This window comes from Drosophila novamexicana, unplaced genomic scaffold (genome assembly GCF_003285875.2).
Source record: "Drosophila novamexicana strain 15010-1031.04,08,12 unplaced genomic scaffold, DnovRS2.1 tig00001222-arrow-arrow-pilon, whole genome shotgun sequence".
Lineage (NCBI taxonomy): Eukaryota > Metazoa > Arthropoda > Insecta > Diptera > Drosophilidae > Drosophila > Drosophila novamexicana.
In genome coordinates this window covers 922217-949000 of record NW_020824845.1, presented here as the reverse complement: position 1 = coordinate 949000, position 26784 = coordinate 922217, and the positions used below count along the sequence as shown (strand labels likewise).

General features: G+C 39.2%; 3 protein-coding genes across 19 annotated transcripts in view; 1 reads left to right on the top strand and 2 right to left on the bottom strand.

Annotated features, from left to right (window-relative positions):
* Nucleotides 1–3883: 3883 nt before the first annotated feature.
* Nucleotides 3884–10600, bottom strand: LOC115766726 (GIGYF family protein CG11148). Of its 2 annotated transcripts, XM_030710682.1 has the most exons (9): nucleotides 10516–10600; nucleotides 9696–10124; nucleotides 9436–9609; nucleotides 9102–9366; nucleotides 6158–9043; nucleotides 4597–5550; nucleotides 4449–4523; nucleotides 4224–4378; nucleotides 3884–4148 (listed from the first exon to the last, which is right to left on the bottom strand). In XM_030710682.1, the coding sequence occupies exons 2-9, from the start codon at nucleotides 10083–10085 to the stop codon at nucleotides 4023–4025; spliced, it is 5025 nt and encodes a 1674-aa protein (XP_030566542.1). In that variant the 5' UTR covers nucleotides 10086–10124; nucleotides 10516–10600; the 3' UTR covers nucleotides 3884–4022. The 2 variants fall into 2 exon arrangements, with proteins under 2 accessions (XP_030566542.1, XP_030566543.1); XM_030710683.1 differs by lacking the exon at nucleotides 10516–10600 and having other exon boundaries at nucleotides 9696–10218.
* A 1131-nt stretch (nucleotides 10601–11731) lies between these two features.
* LOC115766738 (mediator of RNA polymerase II transcription subunit 26) lies at nucleotides 11732–18791 on the top strand. 2 transcript variants are annotated; one of them, XM_030710701.1, is made up of 7 exons: nucleotides 11732–11820; nucleotides 12398–12568; nucleotides 12671–13565; nucleotides 13629–13976; nucleotides 14055–14330; nucleotides 14391–14480; nucleotides 14927–18791. In XM_030710701.1, exons 2-7 carry the CDS (start codon nucleotides 12503–12505, stop codon nucleotides 18238–18240), a joined length of 4989 nt encoding a protein of 1662 aa, XP_030566561.1. In that variant the 5' UTR covers nucleotides 11732–11820; nucleotides 12398–12502; the 3' UTR covers nucleotides 18241–18791. The 2 variants fall into 2 exon arrangements, with proteins under 2 accessions (XP_030566561.1, XP_030566562.1); XM_030710702.1 differs by lacking the exons at nucleotides 11732–11820; nucleotides 12398–12568; nucleotides 12671–13565; ... (1 more) ...; nucleotides 14055–14330; nucleotides 14391–14480 and adding an exon at nucleotides 14705–14784 and having other exon boundaries at nucleotides 14927–18780.
* A 1700-nt stretch (nucleotides 18792–20491) lies between these two features.
* Nucleotides 20492–26784, bottom strand: part of LOC115766769 (twitchin) — a 52446-nt gene continuing 46153 nt past the window's right edge. For 14 of the 15 annotated variants that reach the window (XM_030710767.1, XM_030710765.1, XM_030710768.1 and 11 more), the window contains 8 exons: nucleotides 25555–26533; nucleotides 25109–25450; nucleotides 23979–25021; nucleotides 23088–23144; nucleotides 22467–22597; nucleotides 22276–22402; nucleotides 21909–22211; nucleotides 20492–21824 (listed from right to left, as the gene is read on the bottom strand). In XM_030710767.1, the coding sequence (XP_030566627.1) occupies nucleotides 21190–21824; nucleotides 21909–22211; nucleotides 22276–22402; nucleotides 22467–22597; nucleotides 23088–23144; nucleotides 23979–25021; nucleotides 25109–25450; nucleotides 25555–26533 (3617 nt within the window). In that variant the 3' untranslated portion in view covers nucleotides 20492–21189. The remainder of the gene's footprint in view (nucleotides 21825–21908; nucleotides 22212–22275; nucleotides 22403–22466; nucleotides 22598–23087; nucleotides 23145–23978; nucleotides 25022–25108; nucleotides 25451–25554; nucleotides 26534–26784) is intronic. The other variant, XM_030710769.1, reaches the window with a different exon arrangement.

Sequence of the window (26784 nt, the reverse complement as noted above, 5' to 3'; positions counted from 1 at the left end):
ATGCTGTGTTAAATTATTTGACACTCGAGTGGAAGAGGACAAAAGTTGTTAATTTGTTTATTGGATTGCGCAATGTATACAGTTTGGGTATACTAATGCAGTCGAAAAATACCATATAATAACAGTAACAACAAAGGCGCGAATATGTCGCCAGCACCGAGACAAAGCGAAGACCATTGTTCATTTTTATCCCCATCTCCTTGCAGCTTGACTAACAGCCCCGGGGCTGTGTTTACCCACCCGATGTAAAATTTCGCAATCATTCGGCTGGAAACATAGACTTGGTTTTGAATTTGCAATTGTTATTGCTTACAAAATCCATTTTTACAGTGACTATTTATTTTGTATATTATTGTATCAATATACATGTGTATATAATTTTGTACGAATAAACAACGAGTATATCAAATAAGTTTTCCTAAACACTTGGAAATCTATTTGTTTAAAACAATTTTTCGTGTGCAAATTTCCTATGGGGTTGGCGTAACGTGCATCTCTTTCGCACCGTACAGTCTACTGCTCGATGCCAAATACAAATACATGTGATTTCTGCCCATGTATACACGCGCACACCTCCATACATACACAATACGGTAACAACTATGAAAAATTTGGGCGCCAAGCGCAAACGCAAACAAGAAACTCGGGAGGACCAACCCAAATCGCTGCCTTCGCTACTGGGTAAACAGCAAGCGCGGACCGCTACAGCGCGCCTAGCACGCAAAGGAATGGAGTTCTCGCGCCGACGGCAGAAATAACAGATACATATATATATATACATACACGCACGCATATATACTTATGTACAAATACCGTTGAATGCATAGAATACATTCAGTCACGGACAAAAGTATTGGCAACTTAATATTATCTCATTTTATTGAGTGCCGTATCGGGTTTTCTTCATACTTTAATTCTGTCTTCTAAGCGAAGAATTTTAACCTGGCTTTCGTCGGAGAATAGGACATCGTTCGCAAGTTACAGTCTTCGATTTAAACGTTTTGGCAGATGTCAATCTCTTCGATTAGTTAATACTCGAAATGAGTGGTTTGCGTCTTGCAATTCTCGCATTTGTACCCAGCCGTGTCCAGTACCCTCTGTAAAGTTTTGGAGTGAATTCCTTTAACAGTCTCTTCTTTAACTTCTGATACTATTTGGATATTTTTGGGTTTTTTCTTGATCTCACGTATTATTTTGGCGCAATGTTCAGCACTTTCTACCGTAAGTTCGTCCGAAAATCTAAGGGTTATGCTTCAAATAGTTAATTGACTTCTGTCCCATAGCTCGTCAAGTTTTCAATAGGATCTGTCGTTATATTGAAAATTGCCAATACTTTTGTCCCTATAAAATTACGGGTACTTGGAATTAAATAATTATTAAAAATTAAACATGCCGCCAATGCTTATAAAAATAATTGGATTGCTTGCACAAATAGCTAATAATCGCATAAAAAATATAAAATTATTAAATATTGGACGGTATGTTGGACAAAATCGACAATAATACTAGATGATATTAAATTGCCAATACTTTTGTCCGTGACTGTATGTTAGTCCAATAGTTTTTGCGGAAGCCAATTTAATTAATTTTTTTTTAAATAAATAACAAAATCAGTGAGCACAGAAAAATTGCTCGGTTTCCAAACCTAGTTTTCTACGTCGATTTACCTAAATTTTGTTTTGACCTTGGATCGTCACATTCTTTCCAATTTTAATTAAGAAACTTATAATTTTAAATTCATAAAAAAGTGTTTCCATTTCTCTAAGGTCAGATATATAAATCTTATATTTTATACCTATGTTTACTTACGCATTTTATACCTATACTTTCCCATTTTGATCCAAGCCAGTTTCTCAAGATTTACGAGAGCTTTAAGTCGAGAGCGTTCGACTAGGGGTACCCCCTTAACCTTCTTCCACTATTAATGCTGATCAAGAATATATGATATATTGGTTAGATCCAGCTGGTTTTGAAATACATATATACTGCGTGCAACAGAAAGAAGGACTTCTCCAAAGTTTCATGACGATAGCTTAACAAGTAAGAGGTTCTAGTCGGGAGCTTCCAACTACTGGACTACTTATTCCAACACCAAATAAATTTAAAACAATTAAGAGGTTCTAGTCGGGAGCTCCCGACTAGGGAATACCCTGAACCCTCTTATTCCATCGCCAAATTCAGTTGTTGCATTGGTGTTTTCGCTAGCTGCCCATCCAATTGCGCAGTTACATATAACCAATAGCCGAGTCGATCTAGCCATGTCCGTCCGTCTGTCCGTATGTATGAACGAAAGGATCTCAGAACCTATAAGAGCTAGAGACTTGAAATTTTAGATGTAGGGTTGCTGTTTACGTTTTTAACTATCAAAAATAAATTGAATTGAATGCAAAAATCTCTCTCTTTTACTATTCCATCCTCATATAATTTTACACGATTATAATAAACATATCTTCGACTTTTCTTTGTCTTCTTTAGATCAATTTACACGGTTTTCTGGTTAATTGAACATATCCGTTTACTTTGTATGAACTCTGTGTCTCGTTTTACACGATTTTGTTTTGCTCGGATTTTCCGAGAACCCATCTACTGTGTATATCGAGGGATAGGTGTATATATATTATTCTAGAAGCAACATATCATGTTTGGTGACTAGCTCTTATTATTTACGATTTTTTGGAAACAGAGTAAGTTATCAATTATCGGAAATAAACTCGATCTGCGCATGCGCTAGGAGCACCTACATCTAAAATTTCAAGTCTCTAGCTCTTATAGGTTCTGAGATCCTTGCGTTCATACAAACAGACGGACAGACGGACAGACATGGCTAGATCGACTCGGCTATTGATGCTGATCAAGAATATATATACTTAATGGGGTCGGAGATGCTTCCTTCTGCCTGTTACATACATTTGCATTTTGCACAAATACAATATGATTTACTCAGCATCCACACCTATAATTGACTGTTATTGAGAAAAAACGAAGTAAAATAGCAGCACAGAAAACAATAAAATTGAATTCGAAGCAGACGCGCATGGATGTGTGTGTACATGTATACAGGAATTCTTCGAATGTGCGTCGCAAACACGTGCGCAGTCAAAATACCGAAAAACAAAACAAAAACCGATCTTAATGAAATTTTCTACAGTATATCGTATTGTGCTATAGAATATTTTTGTATTCTCAAAGAGTTAATTGCATTAAAATTGTAGCTTAAATTGGTGGGCAATACAAGTTGGGTTATTAACTTGATTTGTAGCTATGAGGTATTACCGGGGAGGTGACGATAGGTATAAACTGAAAGATACTTGATATATATATACTATTCTAGAGTAAACAAATCACTTTTGGTAACTCTAGCTCTTATTATTTACCCAACGTGCTCAAAAAACTGGATTTTGATATCGATTTGCGCATGGATCTGCGTATGGACTACGAGTGCCTACAACTAAAATTTCAAGTTTCTAGCACTTATAGTTTCTAAGCTCCATGCGTTCATAAATACGGACGGACAGACAGACGGACATTCCTGGATCGACTCGGCTGATGGTGCTGATCAAGAATATATATACTCTATGGGGTCGGAGATGATTCCTTCTGCTTGTTACATACGTTTGCACATACACTTTATTCCCTTTTTATCCATTTTCAATGGCTTCAGGGTATAAAAAAGCAGAGCCTACTTGCACTCCTGAGAATGGGAGCTCTCCTCCTAGGCAGAAGTTCGCTTTTTTTAAATTTGCAGCACAGCGACAATTAAGCTTGGTCTGCGTTTGGTATTAGAAATCAAACATGCATGCATACAAACACCCACACATACATACATCCACACACCCACACACACGCACTAACACGCATAAGCATTTATTACACAAAACAAATATGCTCTTTTCATACGCATTTATTTATAACAGATTTATTACCACATCCAGTTGTGACCTGTCTTTCAATTCAAATTCAATTTCATTCCTATATCTAACAACTTTTGTCGATCCTTTAATTGTTAACAGCTGTTCTCAAGGTTATGGTCCATCGACATAGTCGCGACCTCCAACATTGATACGACCCTCAGCGGCGGTTACCGAGAAGCCAAGAATACGTGCGTCCATTTTAGTCATCTTATTTTTCTTGATTTTCTTCTGCTTATTCTGTAATAATATATTTTTTAAAGCATAATTAATAACCTGGTATGTATGGAAAAAGGTTAAAAATAAACGAATTACCTTATTATCTCCATTATCATTACACGATGGTGTTATAGCCGGCGCCGGTTTACACATATCATCATTGTGCGCGTTTTGCGCACGCTGTAGGCTTTTGTATTTACTACGCCGCTCCAAAAATTGCTTGGCAAAATCCGTCGACTCTTTGCCCTCGCCTGGAAATATTTGAAAAATCTAAATTTGAGACGCGATCTAAGCGATAAAATATATGTTTAAGTAACATACCAAGGTATATGCGTACATAATCCTTCACTTCGTAGGGAGCTTCCAGGTCTTGCAGAAAGGCCACAAACGTTGGTACTGAATTGTAAATATTTTGACAAATTTTTGAAATATATGATAATCTATTTAATTTGTGTGTGTGTCTCCTTACCATCCACCTTGGCCGACATGTTGTCCAGGCTCTTCATGCACCATGTGGTAAACTCATTCTCATACTCGTTAACTTTGCTGCTTAAGGCGTCGCTGCTGCTGCTCTGCGCCTGAGCCTTGGCGTTGGACTTTTTGTCCTCGCTACCCGAGACCTTGGGAGTCGCCTTACTTGGGGCCACTTTATTGTTTTTCTCCTGCTGCTGTTGCTGTTGTTGTGAGCTCTGGCCACTAGCAGCTCTGGCAGTTTTCGATAATACATTTTGCATAGTCGGCAATGTTTGGCTCTTACGCAAGTTGCGCGGCGACGGCAATGTGCCGACTGACTTGGCTTGCGTGTGAGATTGCTGCTTGCTGGTCGCCGGCAAGCCGGCGGCGAGCACAGAAGCGGCAGTTGTAGCGCCCAAGGGTACATATTTGGGAGGAGCCGGTGCGGGTATTTGATCATCCCATAGCCCGGGGTTGTTTGCAGTTTGGTTAGCGTTGCTAACTGGTCCGCTCCACGCCTTATTGGTATTGCCCCAGATGTTGGATAGGCCTCCTGACACTGACAGATTGGCGGCAAGCGCAACTTGCTGATGCTGTTCGTGCTCCCGACGGCGCTGCTGCTCCAACAGCTCATTAGCCAAGCGCTTGGCCTCCTCGGCCTGTATGTCGACCAAATTCATAACGGGCGCTGGAGCCGGTGACGCCTGCCATTTGAGGAGCGCATCATTTGCCTCGGCTGCTGCAGCTGCCGTAGCCCGCATTTGCTTATCCAGCTGCTCTTGTTGCCTCTGCTGATCTGCACGCCGTTCGCGCCGCTCAGCTTTCTGGATCTCGGCCAGTCCTGGAGCAGCGCTATTTACGGTTGGCGCTTGTAAGGACCATGGGGCAATTGAAGTACCATGAGAACGATTTGCCTGCTGCTCTATCTTACCGCCGCTTGCCTTATTGCCTGTCCCAGCTGCAGTTGAAGCTGTCAAGAACAAGAACATAAAAAGCAGTTGTTAATACTCGACCGATATATTGCAGTTCGCAACTAATAAACAAGTAAGAGGTTCTAGTCGGGAGCTCCCTACTAGGGGATACCCTGAACCCTCTTCTTCCAACATCAAATGCATATATATATTCTATTTTAGAAGCTATATGTCAAGTTTGGTGACTCTAGCTCTTATTAATTACCAAAATTTCCCAAAAAACAGGATATCGATATCGATTTTTATCGATTGCTTGGAAACGGAGTAAGTTATCGATTATCGGAAACAAACTCGATCTGCGCGGGAAGTAGGAGCATCATCATCTAAAATTTCTCTAGCTCTTATAGGTTCTCAGATCCTTGCGTTCATACATACGGACGGTCAAACAGACGGACATGGCTAGATCGACTCGGCTATTGGTGCTGATCAATAATATATATACTTTATGGGGTCGGAGATGCTTCCTTCTGACTGTTACAAACATTTGGATTTTGCACAAATACAATATACCCTTATACCCATTTTTAATGGGTACAGGGTATAAATATATATATTACCTTACAATTAATTACGACTTTTTTAATAAGGAATTAATACTATTCTTACCCGATGCACTGGTCGCGGTTTGTGCATTGCCAACCAAAGCCTTGCGGCGTTGAGCTTGTATTTGCTGCTGGCGCTCCTTTTCCTCTTGTTGCTGCCGATTCTTTTCCTCTTCCGCTAGCATCGCGCGTCGCTTCTCCTCTTCTTGTTGCTGGCGCTTGCGCTCCTCCTTTATACGCCTCTTTTCCTCCGTCTGCTCTCGGCGGCGCTCCTCATCGCTAATTTTCATTTCCAACTGCTTTCCCTGCTGCTGTTGCTGTTGTTGTTTCTGACTTGGCGGCGGCTGTTGCACCTGCAACTGCTGCTGCTGCTGCTGCTGCTGAGACTGTTTGTTGACGACTTGCTTACCAGTTGCCTGACCTATTTGTTGATCCTTGTGATGTGGGGCGATGTCCAAAGTTGAGGGCTGCTGGTCTTGAGTCGGCGCCTGCTGTTCGACTTGCATTAGATTAGCCCCTTCCCCCTCAGGATTGCACTGATTTTCATGGCCCTGCTTTACCGCTGCATCGTAATCTAAATTGATAGCGCTATTCGTGTGGCTGCTGTCTGGTCTTGAAAGATGTCGATTTTGCTGTTGCTGTTGCTGCTGGAACTGCTGGCTCTGCTCCTCTTCCAATGTAGCAACGTCCCACAAGGTGACTTTAGCGTTAGGGATTGCGGGCCACGGCTGGGTTGGCTGCTGTTGTTGTGTCACGTTTTGAGGCCACATCGGCATTATAAGGTTTTGGGCGGCTAATAGCTGCGACTCGGTCATGAAGTCCACAGACGAACTTGGCTTAATAAGCGCAGCTGGCTGTTGCTGCTGCTGACTGGCGGCAGCTGCCGACGTCCCGCGTAGCAACATTCGCAAGTTGTATTCGTTTAGTAAGTCCAGATCGTTGCCATGCAGATCATTTATTTTGTTTGTGTCCAGGTCAGACACAAATTGATGCTGCACTTGCTCTGGATGAACCGCCTGTGGGTTTTGTTGCCCCTGGGTTTGCTGATGCATTAATTGGGCATTCATTATAAAATCATTGGCATCCAAAAAGTTGCCATCCGGACGCTGATCACCGCTACCAGGAAACATCTGCTGCTGCTGCTGATCCTTCTTTGCTTGCTGTGCAATTGCATCATACAATTGACTTCCGGCTATCGGATTTAAGGCAGCCAGGGAGTTGCTTAAGCCACTGAAACTGCTCAAATACTCCGGCAAAACTAACATCTGCACCTTGCTACGCACAACGGCTTCGCGTTGGGCAGCGTCCATGCGCTGAAAGCAGTCGCTTTTGGAAAGCTCTGAAAGAATCTGATACTCCTGGTGTTGCAAATACTGATCTTGTAGCATTTGAAAGCGCATGGTGAGCATGTGGGATGTGTCCATACTATGTGCACTCATATGACCCTTTACAGCAGCACTCAGCGAATCCGCAGCTGCAGTTACATTCGCTTTTAATTGTTCATCGATGCTGACGCCAGGATGTTGATGAAGATGATGCTGCTGTTCATTCAATGAGAGCGGTAAAGCAAGTGCCGAGGGCTTACGCGGGGTCAAGGTAATTTGTAGATTATCCAAATCGATGGGCGTAGGAAGGAGATGGTTGTGCGTAAACGGCATGTTGCCATGACAAAGCTTTATCAGCTCGCCTAGCGGTCTGAAGCGACTGTCGGAATATCGGCGCACAAAAAGATTCTCATTAAAGTAACCGGCCCGATACCACTCAGTCATCTCCATGGCACTAAACGGTCCCTGGACATTCGACTGTGGATCCCGGTAAAACCACAGATCGTTCGGGTTAGCATTCATCACATGCGGCGGCAGCACAGATAAATGCTGCTGATGTTGCTGTAAATGATGATGATGATGATGCTGCTGCTGCTGCTGCTGCTGATGATGATGATGATGCTGCTGCTGCTGCATTGCCAATTGATCAGTGAAGGGCAGCGGCTTATGCGACAATTCACCACCGAGTATTCCACTCGCTGCCGTCTCCGGGAGTTGGCTTACGAGTTGGTTCTGCAATTGGCCTGGATCCACCACAGCGCTCGGCAGGCCGGGTATGCCGTATCTGCTGTTGCCATTGCTGCCTGCAATACTTGTTGAGCTAGACAAATCCCTGTTAATTGCATCCACTTGGGTATCAGAAGCAACGCCAACATCATCATCCATTATCAGTTTCTCAACTTCATCGGCCACCTCTTTAAAGCGTTCTGAAATGTCGCTATGGCCAGCTTTCTCAGCTTTGTGCGTGGGCGTTGATTCAGCTGTTTCTGACATTACATCAACTTCTTGCGCGTTTAAATTATTGTTGCTGTTATTAGTGATAATTACAGTTTCGGTAGTGTTCGTGTCGGTAACAGTTCTATTTGTAATGGGCTCTAAGCTTGTGGGCTTTGTTATTGATTTCGATTCGATAGCCGCAGCGTTTGGCTGTTCAGTTGGGACAGTTCTTATCAAGTTGGTAGTTGGCAATGCAGCTAGTTTTTCTTTTGTTGCTGAAAAGCTACTCAAACCGGTTGCATCCGCCTGCTTTTGTGGAGTTGGATTATTATTTTTTAGTTGCTCACAATCCGTTGCTATTTCCCCATGGAAAGCGCCACTCGAATCAAAAGTGCCTCCCACTTCGGATGGGTTCTCCATAGCCCATTCCGGCAAATTATCCTCGACGTCAGCACCGCTGGCACCGCTGTTTCCAGGCCAAGATTGATTCGATTTGGAGCTCATCTGCCGATTTGAGTTCCCACCAACTGATGACCCTAGCTGCGATTTAACGCTCGACCGCTCAGTGGCTATAGTCCCAATTACTGAAATCGACCTTTGTATATTGCCGGTTGTATTGACCCCGAAATTAGTGCCATCCATGCTCCCACCCTGTAGAGGCTCCTCGTCGCGCCAGCTGGTTGACCGCCCTAAAATGGCGACTGAGTTATAAACGCCTTGAAAGTAGACATATTGCAACAAGCTTACCCCAACGATGGGTGCCGCCGCTGCGCCAACCTGCCGATTCCGCGCCAACTGCACTACCAGTATTGGGGCCGTCTCCGGAACCATCTTCGTTGCGGTTTTTGCGCCAGTTCTCCATGTTGCGATTGTGGTTTGAAAAATCCTTTCGCGGGCTAGAACTCGGTGTTCCGTTCCAGTCCAACCCGACACCGCCGCTGCCGCTGCCAGGAGGTGCACCAACAGCTGCAGAGTCTCCTGTGCCATTCCGCTCGCTCCAATTTCGGTCCGGCTGCAGGTGGATCGATAAATTAGCAAGGCCAATGGTTACACGAAACTCTTTGGAAACAGGATCTCTTACCTTCATCGATATAGCCGACAGACTGTCATCATATATGGCGCTTGGTCTTTGGTATATTGAATGATAAACCGATTTACCACGCATTCGGCCACGATCAACGGTTCCACCTCGGCCGGAACCTCGCGATGGTATGCCAAACCCACCCGGCGAGCGCTGCAACCAGGCTGGACGCGACTGTAAAAAGTGTGTGTGTGTGTGTGTGTGTGTGTGAAATGTATTCAGTTCGAGCAATGCTACACCAGCTGAATATATATACTCACGCTGCTGCCAAGCGGACTTTGGCTGTTTATCTCCTCCTCTGAGCTCGGGGTAAGAGCAAGCGGATACTGGACTTTTTCAACAAACAGCTTTTTGAACGAGGGCAGAATCTGGGGCAGCAGGCAATTCCGATCAAATAATGATAACATCTCCTCGCGCCCGTAACGGTACTCCGGAAACATATTACGAGAGGCAGCTGTATGGCCTTGACCGGCCAGCATATTCACTCCTCCGCCACCGCTGCCGCCACCAACGAGACTGTGTATGGACAGAGCACTGTTTAACCCGCCAGCAGCAGCAGCAGTGCCAGACACATTATTACTGCCAACGGTTGAGGGTTCCGCAGACATATTGCGCAACCATTCTGGTCCGAATTTCATTGAGTCTGTCATTTTGGGCAACTCTTGAGTTTATTTCTTAATTGTCTTTCGCTGAAATTGTGCAATAAATAACAATTTTACCATCAGCATTAGCCAACACACACACGCTATCGGTTTGACAAGTTCGATTGCGATTTTGAATCTATGTATACTAAATCGAAATTCGAAAAAAAAAATTTTTAACTTCCTCTGCTTACATGCATATATATATATACATAAACACAACACTGTGTGTATACGTGATTGTATGCGTAATGCAAAAATGCGAACAATAACAACAGCAGCGGAACAAGAACAAGGTAACATAACCTACAAAAAGCGGGCTGATAATGCACATAGTTTACATTAAAAACAGCATCTTTTTTAACTATACAATATTGCAATACCTACTTAAAATTAATATGTATATAATTTTTCTCTTTTACCAGAATTATCAACTAACCAAATACACGGCGTTATATTCAATAACTGGTGTTTCACTTGGTAAATGTGTGTACATATGTACATATGAATTTAACTATGAAAACTGACCAAATATAGTACTTTATTGCGTTTTATGTCATTTTTTATGTCTTTACTTAGTACTAACAAGTTGGCAGCCCATTCCAAGACTACTAATAGTAGCACCGTGGCACTACATGCACAAATACAAATACATATACACAACCTAGCACATAAAAAAGTACTTATCCCAAATGCCTACTTATCAGTTTAGCTTCTTAGCCTTAATTTAAACAGATGTAGTCGTACGCAAATTAATTTTACGAGCCCAAATACTATAAAAATTAAAAATTCGGCTTTTATTTGTTGTACTTATCAGAACTTTAAGAGACTAAATAGGTGTGTTGGCACTCACATATAGTGTATGTATGCAAGTATGTCGTATGTAAGCCAGAGATGAGCGTTACCCAAATACGTGTTACTTGTAAAGAGTATCACAAAGCAAAATATTATCGAAATTATAGGGTTACGTAACGAAACTTCTAAAATTATCGATAGACGAAGCACGATGCCATCTACTTAACATCTTCAACTAAACTGTGTATATCGACCGACATATTATTAACGTCAGAGTATTGGTATTGTTGGTATTTTGTAGGGCCTAATATAGATGGGCGCGGGATGGGCTTTTACGGAACGACGAAACACAAATATAAGAAACAATTTATCAAGGCATTTGGCCAAGCCAAGTCCAACACAACATATATAAATTATGTGATTCTTTCAAAAATTAAAGTACAGGAATGTCGGAAGCATGATTTCAATGTCCATGCTCATAGGTTTTGGGTCAAACCTATTCAAATCTAAATTAAACAAAAACAATAAAATGTCTTCATGATAAATCATTGATTTTATATTTTTATTTATTTGAAATGAAATAATGTACATTTTACAGTTGCAATTAAAAATTAAGGAATAATAAAAATATGTATGTACATATGTATTGTACGAATTAGATAGCTAAATCTTACGGTTGAGGTTTAAAATGAATGGTTAACATATCTATGAGGCTTTAGTTAAAATTTCAAGGTAAAGTAATGTGGTGCGATGGTATCGATATATCACATCGTTATATCGTAGCGATGAATCGGTATGCATTTGCACATCTCCATATGAAAAAATGGCGAATTGTGTTGAAAATTATTAAAAAATAATTTGATCGATACGGTTACTATAAATATAAAAACGCAACAGGTGTGTTTGCCAAAAGCGCAAGTTTGATGATTTAAATAAAATTTCAATCAAGGTAAAAATATTCGAAATATTGTAGACGCGTGTACACGAGTGTATTCGTGTGTGTGTGTGTGTGTGTGCGTTGTGGTCCGTGGACACTAGAATTTTTTATTAATTTTTGGATCAGTGCGTCTTAATTCAAACAAATAACAAAGGGCCGAAAATTAACGAACATGTTAATATAATTTCATTATATTAGAACCTTATGTAAATAGATAAACGCCATATGCAACCATTTAACTAAAATACGTATGTTTTCACAAATCTTACGTAGATACATATGTATGCCGAAATATACATACACATGCACGCAAAGTATGTCTATGAAAGTATGTAATACAAAAATATATTTGTATATACATAAGCACATACATAATTATGTATTTAGCGTTAAGGCATAATTAAATCAAATTGCAAATGTTGTTTACACATATGTGTTATTAAATAATAATGGATTTACGGTTATGTATAAATGTGTGTGTATTAAATAAAAGCGTGTTTCAGTTTATACAAAAGGACTCACATCTAAATGTACATACACACATAAAGACTGCATAATAAAATAAATAATTCTATTTGATTATTCGCAGCACATGTAAGTTAGAACTGTGCGCGTGCGTTTTTGGGCGAGACATCTAAGTTCTATTTGTCGCTCCCTGCATCAGGCAGACTTGGTTATCTGGCATCTGGCATAAATGAACCAAAACCAAATCCAGCAATTGACCTCACACCTATCGCAGGCTCTTGATCAAAACTATGATGTAAGTTTTTAATATATATGAGGACATTATATCAAGTGTTATATATACATGTTGGGACCGTAGCGATTTGATACTACTAAATTTATTTAAATACAATTGAAGGTCGTTAATATGGAGGCGGTTCTCTCTGTTATTTGTGCACTGGAAGGTACAACGATCACGAAAGAGCAATTGGAGGCCACCAGATTGGCAAAATACATAAACCAACTTCGACGAAGAACTAAAAATGATCAGTTAGCCCGGCGGGCAAAATCACTTTTAAAGAAATGGCGAGAAATGGTTGGAATTCATCAGCAGGCTACAACCGATTCTCAGCCTCAGCCGCAGCCTTTGGCTCATTTGTCATTTAAGCCGATTGTTGGTACAAATCTTTCAGAAACAGAATCGAACATAGCTGAAGTTGTGGTAAATTCTCCTCAGTACATTTCGCAATCTTCGCCGCCGTCTTCACAGCGAGTAAACACTGATTTACACTCAAACGTCGATTCCTCTGAGGCACATCATATAAACTTCTCAAGTTTGATAAATGATAATATTAATACTGACAATCGCGACGACTCTTTAGCAATAATTAGCAAGTCGATAAAACATCCGAGAACTATTGAATCTAAATCCCAAAAATCAGCAACATTCATAAATGAGCACTCCTCCAATTCTGTCTCAAGTGTGATGGTGGCCAATGAGAAATTAAATGAGGCTTCTATTGTGATTGACATTGTCTCTGATTCCGATGAAAATGATTCGCAAAGTCAACCAGTCAACAATCACCAGAAACTTGCAACAGCTTCGTCTTCGTTAGCTCTGCCCGCTGTCTATCCCAGGCCTAAAAAAATAAAAAAGGATAAAAAGCGTAAGGAAAGGGATGGTCGAGAAAGGCCGTCGCAATTTAATTTCAATGATGGAGTTCCACAACAGTTCACAAATGCAAATAGATCTAATTTGAATCGGATTCCGGTGAAAGAAGGGAGAATGCCAAAAACGAATCCAACGGATCCGGGTAAATATAATGCTTCAATAAACCTACCATTAAATAACGTGATATATTCTTTTGAATTTGTAGAAATTTTATCAGTGTCGAATAGCTCGATGAGCTCAATCTTATCTGGAGATGCATTTTCTGGGAATTCCCAAATTCGACCTCGCACCACTGCAGCAGATTTGACATTTGCAGGCAGATTTAATTCTGTTAGTCGACCGGACACCTCAAATTATGTTAACTCTGTGCAAGCAAATGGTCAGAAAAAGATTTGCCAAGTTAACGAACTACCAAGCCTAGACCTGACGATACCACAAATTTATGATGATTATATTAATAACGACTCAAGTACATCTTGTAGTCGATTATCGCCGTATGAGGAGCTCGAGGCCAAGCCGTGTCAAAACAATTCAAAGGCATCTGCCGAAGCAAGTAAGCAACAATTTTTAACATCTTTCAAGTCAAATGATAGTAAAAAATTGGAATGCCATGAAAACATTCTCTCTCAAGCTCCTAAAAAGCGCGGACGGAAGAAGGGCTCCAAAGGTGTCGATTCACTTATTGCCAAGGAGTCAAGTCTTTCCCAGCAAATTTTTTTTGGGTCTGGTGTTAAAAAAGTAAAAACCACAAAGGAACTCTTCAATGATATGCAAAGTAGAAAGCTAAGTATTTCATTCAATCGCGGCGATTCATTACCAGCAGTTGCGAATAAAATTACAAATACAACCACACTTCGGAATCTGGAATCCCGATCTTTAATAGCGAGACCAACATCATCTTGTTCAGGTTTGTTATTTGTCAATGTTACATATATTATTAATATGTTTAAACCTACTCATACTTTAGAAACATCAATCCACTCACCCCATACATTGGAAGCCTACTCAACAAATGTTTCTCAAGCAGGAACAGAGAAACTTTCAAATATACTAGAAGGTAAGAGTTAATGTTTTAAATTAAAAGATTCCTTGAAATTCCTGTAAAGCCTTACCTCTTTCTGATTTACGAAAAAATACCAAATCAAATATTTGTTGTAGTCTTTGTTTGGGGAATGTTACATGGAATGGGTTAAGAATATTCTGTAGAACTGCACAAGAGTTCCATGATGTCTTCTGAGATTAAACTGTTGTTTTGGGCTTAGATTTAAAGAACTCTGTGTCACCTAAGGGCGTTCAAAATGCGAAAGTCGATAGATTACACACTCTTAGCGCTAGTTTCCTTAAATTTTCGGGTATACTAGGTATCCTAACCGCGGCCCGCCCTCATTCAGTGTAAAGTTGTAGCCATCAATCCAAAAATCAAGAAGGCTCATAACATTTACACAAAATTTACCTTTAACACATTTTCAACGGAAAAATTGATTAATATTGACTATTTTGCAGAGCCTGGAAACACAGATAGTGATACGATTACATCGGAGCCTTCACGGGACAGCATGAAATCACGAGACATTAAGAGAATGAATTCTTTGGATAGCAACAGTAATTCCCTTCAGACTACATCGGGCAAGAACGCGGAAGTTTTAACATCGTCAAAAGATTATAACGATGTTACAACGCAGCTTATGCATATGGTTCGCAGTTTAAATAGCCCGCTAAGTGTTAACGAGACTGAAAAGCTATATCAGGCTCAAATTGTGCCATGCACTTGTATTGTTGTTGAAGATATACCAAAAGAATCGTCCGCACAGAATAACATTGGTCACTCAGATATAGAAGCAGATTCGGTAAACACGGCTACATGTGATATTGAGACTGTCCGAAACAAAAAGCACAGTGAGCAACCATCGTTGAAAACTGATAATTGCGATGTTGAAGAAGCTCCGCTTTCGATTTCTCAAAAACCAATTAAGTCCATTTTTGATTTAGACTTTGATGACGACGACGATCCATTGCAATCAATTATAAAAAATATTTCGCCACCAGAGTCAAATTTAAAACAGGACCCGGATAATGATTATATTAAATCGAGTAACACAGTTAGCTCGCAAACTGAAGAAAATAATAAAGACTTAAAAGCTGTCAGTGACAGTTATCTAGATCAAGAAGCTAGCAATATAGTGTTAGAACCAATTTCTGTTTACACTGTACATGAAGACCCTGACTGCGTTGCAAAACAAAGGTTTGATGTGCAAACGAATGATGTTACCAATTTTCATATAAATGCATTGCACAACTATTACATACCAAACATTAACGGCAATTGGAATAGCATTGATTCCTCTATTGTTTTAACGACAACAATAACGAAATTTCTACAGTCATTGGATTCATATACAGTAACCGATGGCGCCGACGTTGTTCCAAAATATGGCTCGCTCACATATGAACGTATACGTAAGGATCTAAGCTATCTTAAAGTCGATAGAAATTGGAAATCGAAAAGTTTTAAATCGTTTATACCACCATTTTTGGGTGTTGCCAAATGTTTACCAACTTGTCGACTGGCAGCAAAACGGCTCAAGGATAAAACGAAAGCATTGTACACAGTTAAAAGTGTCGATACGATAATCAAACTGGAAGAGCCTGAAATAGTTATTAATTATTTTGAAAAAAGTAAAAGAAGCCCCAGTCCGCTAAGAGTTGAAGTCGATGCAGATGGTAATAGCGGGGAAAACCAAGTGCAAACACGATCTACTGACGATGGCACTTTAATGAATAATAATGCCACTCTTAGTTTCAATTTGCTGAAGTTGGTAAATAATAATGAAGGTCGCGAAAGTATCGCAGATGATCAGGTAAACAGTGAGCCAACAATCGATGGATTGGATAATCGAAAAGCCATTCGCTGCAGACGCGACAGCAGCTGTAGTAATTCCAGCTTACAATTAACACAAGACTCAATAAATGAAAAACTAAGAAATCAAAGGAATCTATCGCTAACCTCAGAGCAATCGCAATCGGAACGTAATGTCGAAAGGAATAGGAAAAAGCGCAGAAAAGCAAGGCATGCGAAAAGTAACGATGGCAAGGACCTTGGTAAACATATTGCTAATCCATCAATAGACGAAAAACCACTTATTAAACGCATTAAAATTGCTATTAACGGGAACGTCGCCACTGAAAGACAGATATCACGCATAAGTAGCAGCGATGACGAGCATGAGGACGAGGTAGACGGTGAAACTCGAAGCGAAGTAAGCGACCCAGAAGGTGGATACGATACTTCTGGCTACTCTCGGAAAGGTCTAGCTGCAAGCGATGATGAACAAGAGTCGAACAGAAGTCATTCAACTACAATCGATAGCATTGCGGCGGACGACGATGGACATTTGGAAAACGAATATGAAAATAGCAATGATGAAGAATATGCAATCGTGCAAAGGCCTATGGTTGGTGTGGCTAACAATCACATAGTGTTGACAATAAAGAAAACACCCAGTAAAATTAATTCTCCAGTTAATTCAGTATCAGCAATCTCTCCGAATGTGGGTCAGGCAAGCGCTTGTGTTGCCGGTACCCTTGAAGCTCACACTTTTAAGAATGCCCACTTTACAACAACTAATACCGATAGCAACATTGAATATCCCGAAACTGAAATAATGGGCGATTATCAGCCAAAATTCTCTATGGAACAGATGGCATTCTGTACCGATGAATTGCATAGATTAGACCTGGACAGACCGTCCCTGACGTCACACACCTGCCACAATAATTTGAAAACAAGTTACCGATATTGTCGTCGTCGTCATCGTCTTCAATATCGGCGCCCTCGACATTTAATATGCCCGAAGGAAACCATAGATATAGAACTAAACCATTTATTTAATAATGTTACTCGAAGTACCCAAAGGTTGGTAAAAACACATCGAAAATTATTTTTCGCAAATGAATTATGTAGACAGGACGGCGCGGGGCGAAAAGAACGAATTGTTAATTATAGCAGCAGCAGTAGTAGTAGTAGTAGCAGTTGCACATCAAATGATGAGGATGACAGCGATCCAGAAGAGAAAAGCAAACGAGAGCGAAAGCGACACTCAGCGTGGTCTGAGGACACTGAAAACTGTCAAATTGCCTTTTCAAAAAAACATAAATTAAAGAATGAGACTGACCCGAATACTGCAGCTAAAAATATTGATGACCAAGAGGACCTGTACTTATATTCAGATAGTGATGAATCATTAAATATTGGTGAATTTAGCAATCAACATGATGAACTGAATGATCCAAAGCTAAACAAGCAAGATGAATTACCATTACATAACAATGGTATGCTGCCCTCGTTCAATTTCATTGATAATGATCATCAGTTAAAAGCTTCGGCGGATGAGGTAAACGAGAAGGCCATCGAGGAGCCATCGTTAGAACTACTTCAAATTCAAAATTGTGATGATGTCAATGTATGCTATAATAACAATAACATAAGTGTAATTAAATCACATAGTCTAGGTTCTGTAAAGCCCATCAATAATGATGACAATGGAAAGCAATGTGTCATTAATAATTTATCTTCGCAATCGTTGGAAAAAACAGAACATTTTAATCAAATTTATACGGAATTCTCGTCTGAGTTAATGCTATCGCAGCAGGCTATTGAGTATAGAACTGGCATTCGAGCTGTTGTCGACGACGCTCCCAGTAAATACGGCGTGGACACAACTCAAATCCAACAGTTCAAGGAATGGCACGAAGTTCTTCAGCTTCAATCCTATAATAATGAACCATTGATCGTTTTGCCATACGTTGTGCTTGAATAAATAATTTGAATATGACAATATATGTGGATGTGCGTGTAATCATGTATAACCGAATAATTAAACCTTTTATTATTTGGTAAGTCTGTAGCATCTGTAGCGTTTGGATTATAAAATTAAACTGTGTGATAGGAGGTTTTAATACCAATACAATTGAAGAACACAATAGATATGCTTGAGATGATTCGAAAGTAAAATTGTAATAGGTATTTTCTGCTGGCCCTACCATTTAATATAAATATGTGAATCAACTTTGAAATCAATTAATTTAAGAGCGAGTCACTATCATTCTGTACTTTTTTTGTTGACTCGATTAATAATAATTAATAATTTTGTTCATTGTTTTCAAACAAAAATGAATATAGCTAAAACAAGATTTTGCTACAGTTTTGCATAATTTAGTGAACATAAAATATATTTTGTTACATTCTAATGTTGATAATTTTTCGCATCTTATTTTTTTTTTAATTTACATATGCCTATTATGTATATGTGATAGAAGTGAAATGTACATGAAATGTAAATAAATTAGTTTTACGCTGATGTTTTTCTGGTTAAGTCAATGCAATCGTTTCAGATTGTTTGAAAAAATAGTTTCCCTTACAATTTTTCATGCATTCATCGTGGTATAGTTGGCTGCACAAAAATTTAAGGTTTTAATAATTCATAAATTAAACTACACAATATATCAGATTTGCTTACTACCAACGTGATTTAAGCTCATCATAGCTTATCAGAGGCTTACACGACATATTTACTATTAGGAAGACAGAAGCTGTAGTGAAAAAGAACATTTTTTGTTTTTGTAATTTATAATTATATTTTTATAAATGTATATATACAACAAATTTTCTCTTTCACTACAGCATCTCTTTCTAGCGCTATCTATGAGTCGGTGCAAGTTAAGGAAAAGTGGAAAAAGAGCCAAACCCAAAAGCGGTTTATTGGCCAAGGTTGTTTTCCTTTATTTTTTTTAGAGTCTGAGGAAGATTCGCATTCCAGGTTAATTACAGGATTGGCACGTTGTAAGAGCTCAAAACTTAATACTAGATTAAAAATTAGTACTTGAATAAAACTTAGTACCAGGCTAAATTTAGTACCAATCTAAATTTAGCACCAGGCGAAATAAACGCAGACTAAATTGCTGCCGAAAACCGTTAACCATTTAATTCGCCCAATATGCGTGCAAAACCCACCCAGTCCCTCCGGAGATCAATTTATTCGCTGTTAGTATTAGTATTACTTCGCAACGCAGCAGCAGACGTCGAAACAGCATATTTTTCGTGTGTGTGATTATTTTATTTGCTGGGCTACAAAAATAATATTTGCATATTGTGTGGTACCGTGTAAGGAACAAAATATGTATCTTAATTCGTTTGAAAAGTGTCTTAAATTCTAAATTTGTGTAAGCTAACGAACACCGCATAAAAATGTTCAATCGGTTATTTCTTTTTCAATTATCCCGTTATCTTTTTTCTTTCCGTTGCTCGCTATGTTGGTCATGAGAGCATGTTTTTAAAGTGTGAAAAAAGAGAGTAGCTCAGCCAAATATGAAAAGTGTTTTTTTTTTTTATTTTTCTTGTGTCGTTTTGTGCAATTTTGTTTTTTTCGTCTCTCTACATAATCTGAAACGCTTTTTGAGATGGAATATACGTAAGTGGCATAACTTATTTTAATTATTATTATTTTAAATTTATCATGAATTAAAACTCTCTAGGAACGTAAAACTAATTTAAAAAAAAGAGAGTGTGATCAAAGCCATAATATTCCTTTTTAATATATACTAAGCATTCGTTTCAAATCTTTTTGTATTTCGCTCTAAGTTTAAATCTTACTTTTAGTCGACCCTTTTATAATATTACTTTAAATTAATATTCTTCTGGACAGGGAAGTTTTTTGTTGTCAAACTGCAATTTATATGATTCTTGGTTAATATTAAAAGATTTGGTTCTATGTAAAAAGGTAGTGTCTGACTAAGAGATGCTCTATACTCTCTATATCGGTTCGAGCCTTGGCGGCGCCCTTCCTACTTCTTCTTAGCATTGCATAGACTAATATACTTATGTTCTTGGATAAATATATGTTTTTGCGTATATCAAATCTATCCCTAAGATTGGGCTAACAGAATATGTAAATGTTGTCAATAAATAACACACTTTTTCATTATTCATTGCATTTTGTCGTTTATTTCGATTTAGAAAATTTGATTTTAAATGTCATATTTTTGGGTCAATAGCCATAAATATACCACGAATTCACATACATAGTTCAAGAATCAGATTTATTTTTTGCAAGTACTTCGCACAATATGTATGTATGTGTATATAGGTGAGGTCTATCGCAAGTCGTATGATGCAGCCGAATACAAACCGAACCGAAACTGGGCCACTTGAATGACTTTTGTGTATTTGTAGATGTTCAGTGAGGATGCCAGCAGTCAATAAAGTGGCACAGTTGACAGTTGGTCAGTTGGTTAGCTGTTTCAGTTAACTGTTTGTCAGTGAGTTTATCAAAATGCCAAATAAAAACAGTGCACACATACATTATAAATGAACGTAAATAAATGGATACAATTGTAAAAATTATAAAATATTGTACATTTTGCTTATGTGTAAGTATGTTTGGCAACAGAAGAATTTCGTTTATCTCTAAAGTACATATATGTAATAGTTAGGTAATATACGATCATAAGAGAGCTAAAATTACTATCTCTGCTAGTATTACATTTCCTGCACTCCCAAGTGTTTGTTGCTCTTCAATTTTCAAAAATAAATATATATGCATGTGCGTGTGCGAAGAATGAATACTTATAAGATGATATATATTTGATGACCAGTCTAATATTTATTATGATTATTTTTTTTTTTTTCGTTTTTTGCACACAATTCTGAATAGAATTTGTATGGGTATATATTATGATGATGTTCGTAAATTTTCAAAGTTAAACGTAGCTTAGGCCTCGGAGCTCAAGACATTTACCGAAAATGCACACAAGCTTTCACCCTTTTTGGACACAGCCTTTGCCTGATATTGCCCCACATCATCTAAGGTACATTTATTTACTGCGAACTTATAGCGATTGCCATCCTTAGTAAATGAGTATCGGGAGCGTGCTTCATCTATGGGTTTTCCGTCCTTCAGCCAATCCAAGTTAATCAGCTCGCCATCGGATTCACATTCGAAAGTGGCGTTTTCTCCCTCTGTAACCGAAACGGAAACTGGGAATTTAACAAATGTCGGCACCTTGGGTTCGTCTCCAGGTACATTGACATTAATTGTACAAGTACTGAACGATTCGCCAGCGTCGTTAAAGGCCTCGCATGTATAGGTGCCGCCGTCTTCGGGAAAGATTTCGGCGATTTGTAGACGATAGATATTTGCCTCATTCGAATATTGGAAGTCCTTGCTTGGCTTTATTTCCTTATTATTGTGCAGCCAAACGACATCAAAATGGTCAGCGCCAATAATGCGACAAGCCAATGTTACCGCATCCCCGTCCTTTACAAATCTTGATTCCAAGTGGCTAACTATTTTTGGTGGCTTGTCACTGCCAGTTGGGATACGTTTGCTTGACAGCTTATCCAAAGCTGATTGAAAATTGAATGGATATACAAAAAAAATATGAATTAAAACTGAATTCCAAAAACCGAAAGAAAGAAAGAAACACTTACGTTTAATTGTTAGCTTGCACTTTGTTTCGACTGAGCTAATCGAGTTTGTTGCCGTGCATGAAAAGACTCCTTCATCTTCGGGGAAGACTTCATGAATAGTGAGCGTTGCGATGCCGTTTTTGTATTTAAGATCCATTATTTCGGACGAGGATATCGATTTGCCATTCTTGGACCACGTTATTTGTGGTTCCGGATCGCCTTTTACGTGGCAAGTCAACAGCAACTGCTCGCCATCGCGTATTGTCAAATCATGAAGTGGCTTTGTAAACTCCGGTTTACACATTAAGGAATCGTCGGGAGGTACTGTGTGCAATAATAAAATGCATATTATTATATCTATTTTATCTTGCTAACTTAAGGTACGTACGTATCAGCTCTTTGGTGGCACTACGAGATCGTGATGGGCTGCCGGGTGCCTGTAAGCTACTAGCCGCATATTTCTTTTTGCTTGAAATGCTATTCTGTGTTGAGGAACTTGAATTGGTGATGACAGTCTGAAAAATTGCGTCCGATTACTGATCGAATTCAAAAATATTAAAAAGCTTAGCTTTCATTTACCTTGCCATCCGATGTCGTTCTAGTGCTTGATGTCTGCTGCGAGTTGCTGGAAGTAGCTGATGATGTAAACTGGCGGGTTGTTATAATCGGGGGTGGTGTTGGCTTGAAGTGCTGCTCTATATACTTGCGATCTATTGCGGGAAATATGAATTGAGATATGTATTATATATATGTATGTTATATATAAGGTTTTAAGCAAGAAAATCTAACAATATAATGTTTATTATGTATTTTTTTGGGATAAGGGGACGTCATTCAGGATACCGCTCGTTCAACTTTAACTTCAATTCAATACTTATGCATGCTTAGTAACTTGTTGGGTATAGTGGAATTGCATACATACATCACATATACAATACATTTATCAAATGTAGAATACATGCAAGCCTATTCAATCAAATTTTGGCTATCTTTAAAAATCAACTACAGACAATTTTTGAGTTTGTTTCGAAAAGGATTTTTCAGGAACAATTTATATTATTAATTTTTGTTATAAGTAGTAGAGGAGGTTGAGATGCCATTCAGGATAATGTCAATTCAGTTAAAATACTACCCAAACATATTGTATACGAGATGCATGCTTAAAAGTAAGTTTAGTTGAGTTTATTATTAAAAAATTACCTCCTGAGTAAAGGAAGTTGTGTGCAAGTTCTGCCTGCTCAGGCGTAACCCATTCTCCTGCAGATAGTTATCATGTTGTGAATAACGGAGTTTATATGTGAAAAAAAAAGTATTTCTCATAGATAAATTCAAAAAGTTTGTATATGCACTTTTGTATATTCTACGAGTGCTGGAATGCTATACGACCATCCAGTATACAGAATAAATGAATGTAAACAGAAAATGTATGTAAAACAAGTAAGAGGTTCTAGTCGGGAACTCCCGACTAGGAGATACCCTGAACCCTCTTCTTCCAACATCAAATGCATATATATATTCTATTTTAGAAGCTATATGTCAAGTTTGGTGACTCTAGCTCTTATTATTTACCAAAATTTCCCAAAAAACAGGATATCGATATCGATTTTTATCGATTGCTTGGAAACGGAGTAAGTTATCGATTATCGGAAACAAACTCGATCTGCGCGGGAGCTGGGAGCATCTACATCTAAAATTTCAAGTCTCTAGCTCTTATAGGTTCTGAGATCCTTGCCTTCATACATACATACGGACGGACGGACAGACAGACGGACATGGCTAAATCGACTCGGCTATTGATGCTGATCAAGAATATATATACTTAATGTGGTCGGAGATGCTTCCTTCTGCCTGTTAATACATTTGGATTTTGCACAAATACAATATACCCTTGTACCCATTTTTAATGGGTTCATGGTATAAAAAGTATGCTTATATGCTTGAACAGTGCCATATATATGTATGGGCCTATTTGACATACATATTTACAGACATACATATATCTGAGTACAAAATAAGTCTATTCTGCTTGTGTACTAGTTGGGTGTACTATTCAAAAACTTCGAATTTCACTTGTGAGTTTATTAAAATTACCTTCAACAATTACGACGCACGATGTCTCATCTGTTCCATGACAATTTGTTGCCTTGCAGGTGTATTTGCCAGAGTCTGAGGGCTTGCAATCAATTATTTCCATTGTGACAACACCGTCTGAGTGGGTCATAGCGTACTCATATTTATTCAGCTCACGACCGTCCTTGTACCATTTAACAGTGGGAACTGGCTTGCCACTTAGACAACAGAGAAGCTTACATGTGTCACGGGCTTGCATGACGCGTGGACGTAGTAGGAATGTAAAACTGGGCGCCGACTCGGATTCCTCCTGCCAGAATGTGTAAGGCAAGGGTTCACGCCGGCGAACAGGTGTTGATTCGGTTCGATATCTTGGTTGTTCTTTTGGCAGTGGATGTACATTGAGGAAAACAACTTCTTCTCTGGAACCATAGTGGTTTTCGGCTCGTATTATATATTCACCACGATCATCAAGTTTCACTCGATTAATAATAAAGTAATAGTCGTCTCCAGCATACCGTTTCATGAACTTAACGCTCTGTCTCAGTTCAATATTATTGTGTGACCAAGTAAGTGTGGGTGTGGCGATCGCAATGCATCGGCAATAGAATTTAACGCTTTGGCCTTCATAGCAGAACTGCGATGACGGCCGAATGACAAATCGTGGAGCAGCTTGTCGACGATCGAACACGGCATCATGCATTTTATATTTTTCCATTAGAAGTTTTCGCAGTGATGAATACTCAGACAAGCGACCAATCGGCAGTAGATATTTTCCAAAGTCCTCGTACTTCTTTCTCAGTTTCTCGCGGTATGCTAGATAGCGATCGCGAGCAATCTTTTGGTTGAGCTCTCTATGGTCTCCCGTTAACCATGGATGCAAAAGGCATTCGTGGGCAGTCATTCGTTTCTCTTTGCTGGCAATAAGAAGTTTGCGTATAAAATCTTTACCCTCATCGGAAATGTGCTTGAAAGCTTCCAAATCGAAATCCCAATCACAGGCTTTAACATTCTTAAGTGTCTGTACATCGTTGTCTCCAGCGAATGGCGAAAGTCCACTTAAGCTATATATGAAATGGAAATTGTTTTTAATAGTTATTTTATTATTTATATATATATATATAGTATTATTAAAATATGAATCCACTTACAGAACATAGGCCAGCACTCCCGTTGCCCACATATCCGTATAAAATCCAACTGGTTCTCGGTTGACAATTTCGGGAGCTGCAAATTCGGCTGTGCCAGTTGTGATTTTGACCACCTCGTTTGGATCCAACCGTGTGGCCAAACCGAAATCAATGAGTTTGACGTTAGTACTGGTGCGAGTCTGGCACATTATATTTTCTGGCTTAATATCCAAGTGGATAATATTTTTCTCATGCATATGCCGGATGCCTTCGCAGATTTGCCGCATGTAATTAATAACTTCCGCTTCAGTCATCACGTAACCCTCAGCCGTAATGCGCTCAAATAGTTCTCCACCAGATAAGCTAAATATTGTGAAAGAAAAAAAAAAGATAAACACACATTTGCAAGTATATTTATCATTATATGCTTAGAAAATAGATAGAGATAAATATGTAGATATACTCACAATTCTAGTATGAGGACCATTTCGTCATCGTCTTCAAACGCATCGTGTAGGTTTATTAGTTTTTGGTGATGTAACTGATTCATAATGTCGATCTCACGCCGAATCAGGTCTTTTTCAACAGCATGCGATACAGGTATAAATTTGGCAGCGAATATATTTCCAGTGTTACGCTCCCGACATCTGTGTACAACTCCGAACGCTCCATTGCCGATCTCCTCAAGAATATCGTATCTATTGTAAACGCTATCGTGCGAAATTTCAACAGGCTGTGGCACAAATTTCGAGTATATGTCAAATACATATGAATCGTAATCTTTAATTGGGCCGTCGGCCTTGCCACGTATCCTTTTACCACTCTCATCCAATTCCCACTTACGCTCGACTGGCTTTTTCTTGATCGATTCCTTTGTTTTGATCAATGTGCTTATGTCTGATGCATCAGAGCGGCCGTAGACATTATCGGCGAAAACTCGGAAGTCATATTCCTTGCCTGGCGTCAAACCAGTAACAGCCATTGATGTGAAACGCGTGTTGCCTACACGTATCCATGAAGAAAGCGGATGCTCACGGCGCTCAACATAGTAATTTGTAATATCGCTGCCGCCATCCCAGATGGGAGCCTTCCAGCTCAGGGACAACGAATCTGTTCCAATACTTTCGACCAACGGGAAGCGTGGCGGATCTGGTCTATCACTTATTTGAACTTGGATTATAGCTGTATCCGAGCCCAGTTCGTTCTCCGCTGTGATTCGATATGGGCCGGAGTCTAAACGCGACCCATCACGAATAGTCAACACGGCATGTCGCTCCTTTACCTCAACATTGTAGTGACCGCCAGATTCGATATTTTCACCTTCTCTGACCCAGTGTATGCGTGGCTTAGGGAAACCAGTGAAGGGTATTTTAATCACAACATTTTCACCCTTATCAAAGTATGCAGTGTCTCTGAATCGTGGTGGGACGTTCAACTTTGGTGCAGCTGTAAAATGTAAATGCCATTAAATCATTACAAGAATTTAATTATCTCTATACATAAAACTGTTTGTTCTGAGCGACTGACTGACTGATTTGCTTGACTATGTATATATAAATATATCTATCTATCTATATCGGTCAAAAAATGAATATTTCAATGGCACAGTATATTTTTCAAGATATTTTCACAAAACTCAGGATTTATTAGCTCCACATGGGTATTATGACTTCGGAATGCCGAAGATATCCCAACTT

Excerpts from the sequence above, each read along its gene's own strand:
- LOC115766726 (XM_030710682.1), bottom strand. The coding sequence starts at position 10,085 with ATGACAGACTCAATGAAATTCGGACCAGAATGGTTGCGCAATATGTCT. Across the intron at positions 9,610-9,695 it reads AAAGTCCGCTTGGCAGCAGC|TCGCGTCCAGCCTGGTTGCA; the intron begins GTGAGTATATAT and ends CACTTTTTACAG. Across the intron at positions 9,367-9,435 it reads TGTCGGCTATATCGATGAAG|CCGGACCGAAATTGGAGCGA; the intron begins GTAAGAGATCCT and ends ATCCACCTGCAG.
- LOC115766738 (XM_030710701.1), top strand. The coding sequence starts at position 12,503 with ATGAACCAAAACCAAATCCAGCAATTGACCTCACACCTATCGCAGGCT. Across the intron at positions 12,569-12,670 it reads CTCTTGATCAAAACTATGAT|GTCGTTAATATGGAGGCGGT; the intron begins GTAAGTTTTTAA and ends ATACAATTGAAG. Across the intron at positions 13,566-13,628 it reads AACGAATCCAACGGATCCGG|AAATTTTATCAGTGTCGAAT; the intron begins GTAAATATAATG and ends TTGAATTTGTAG.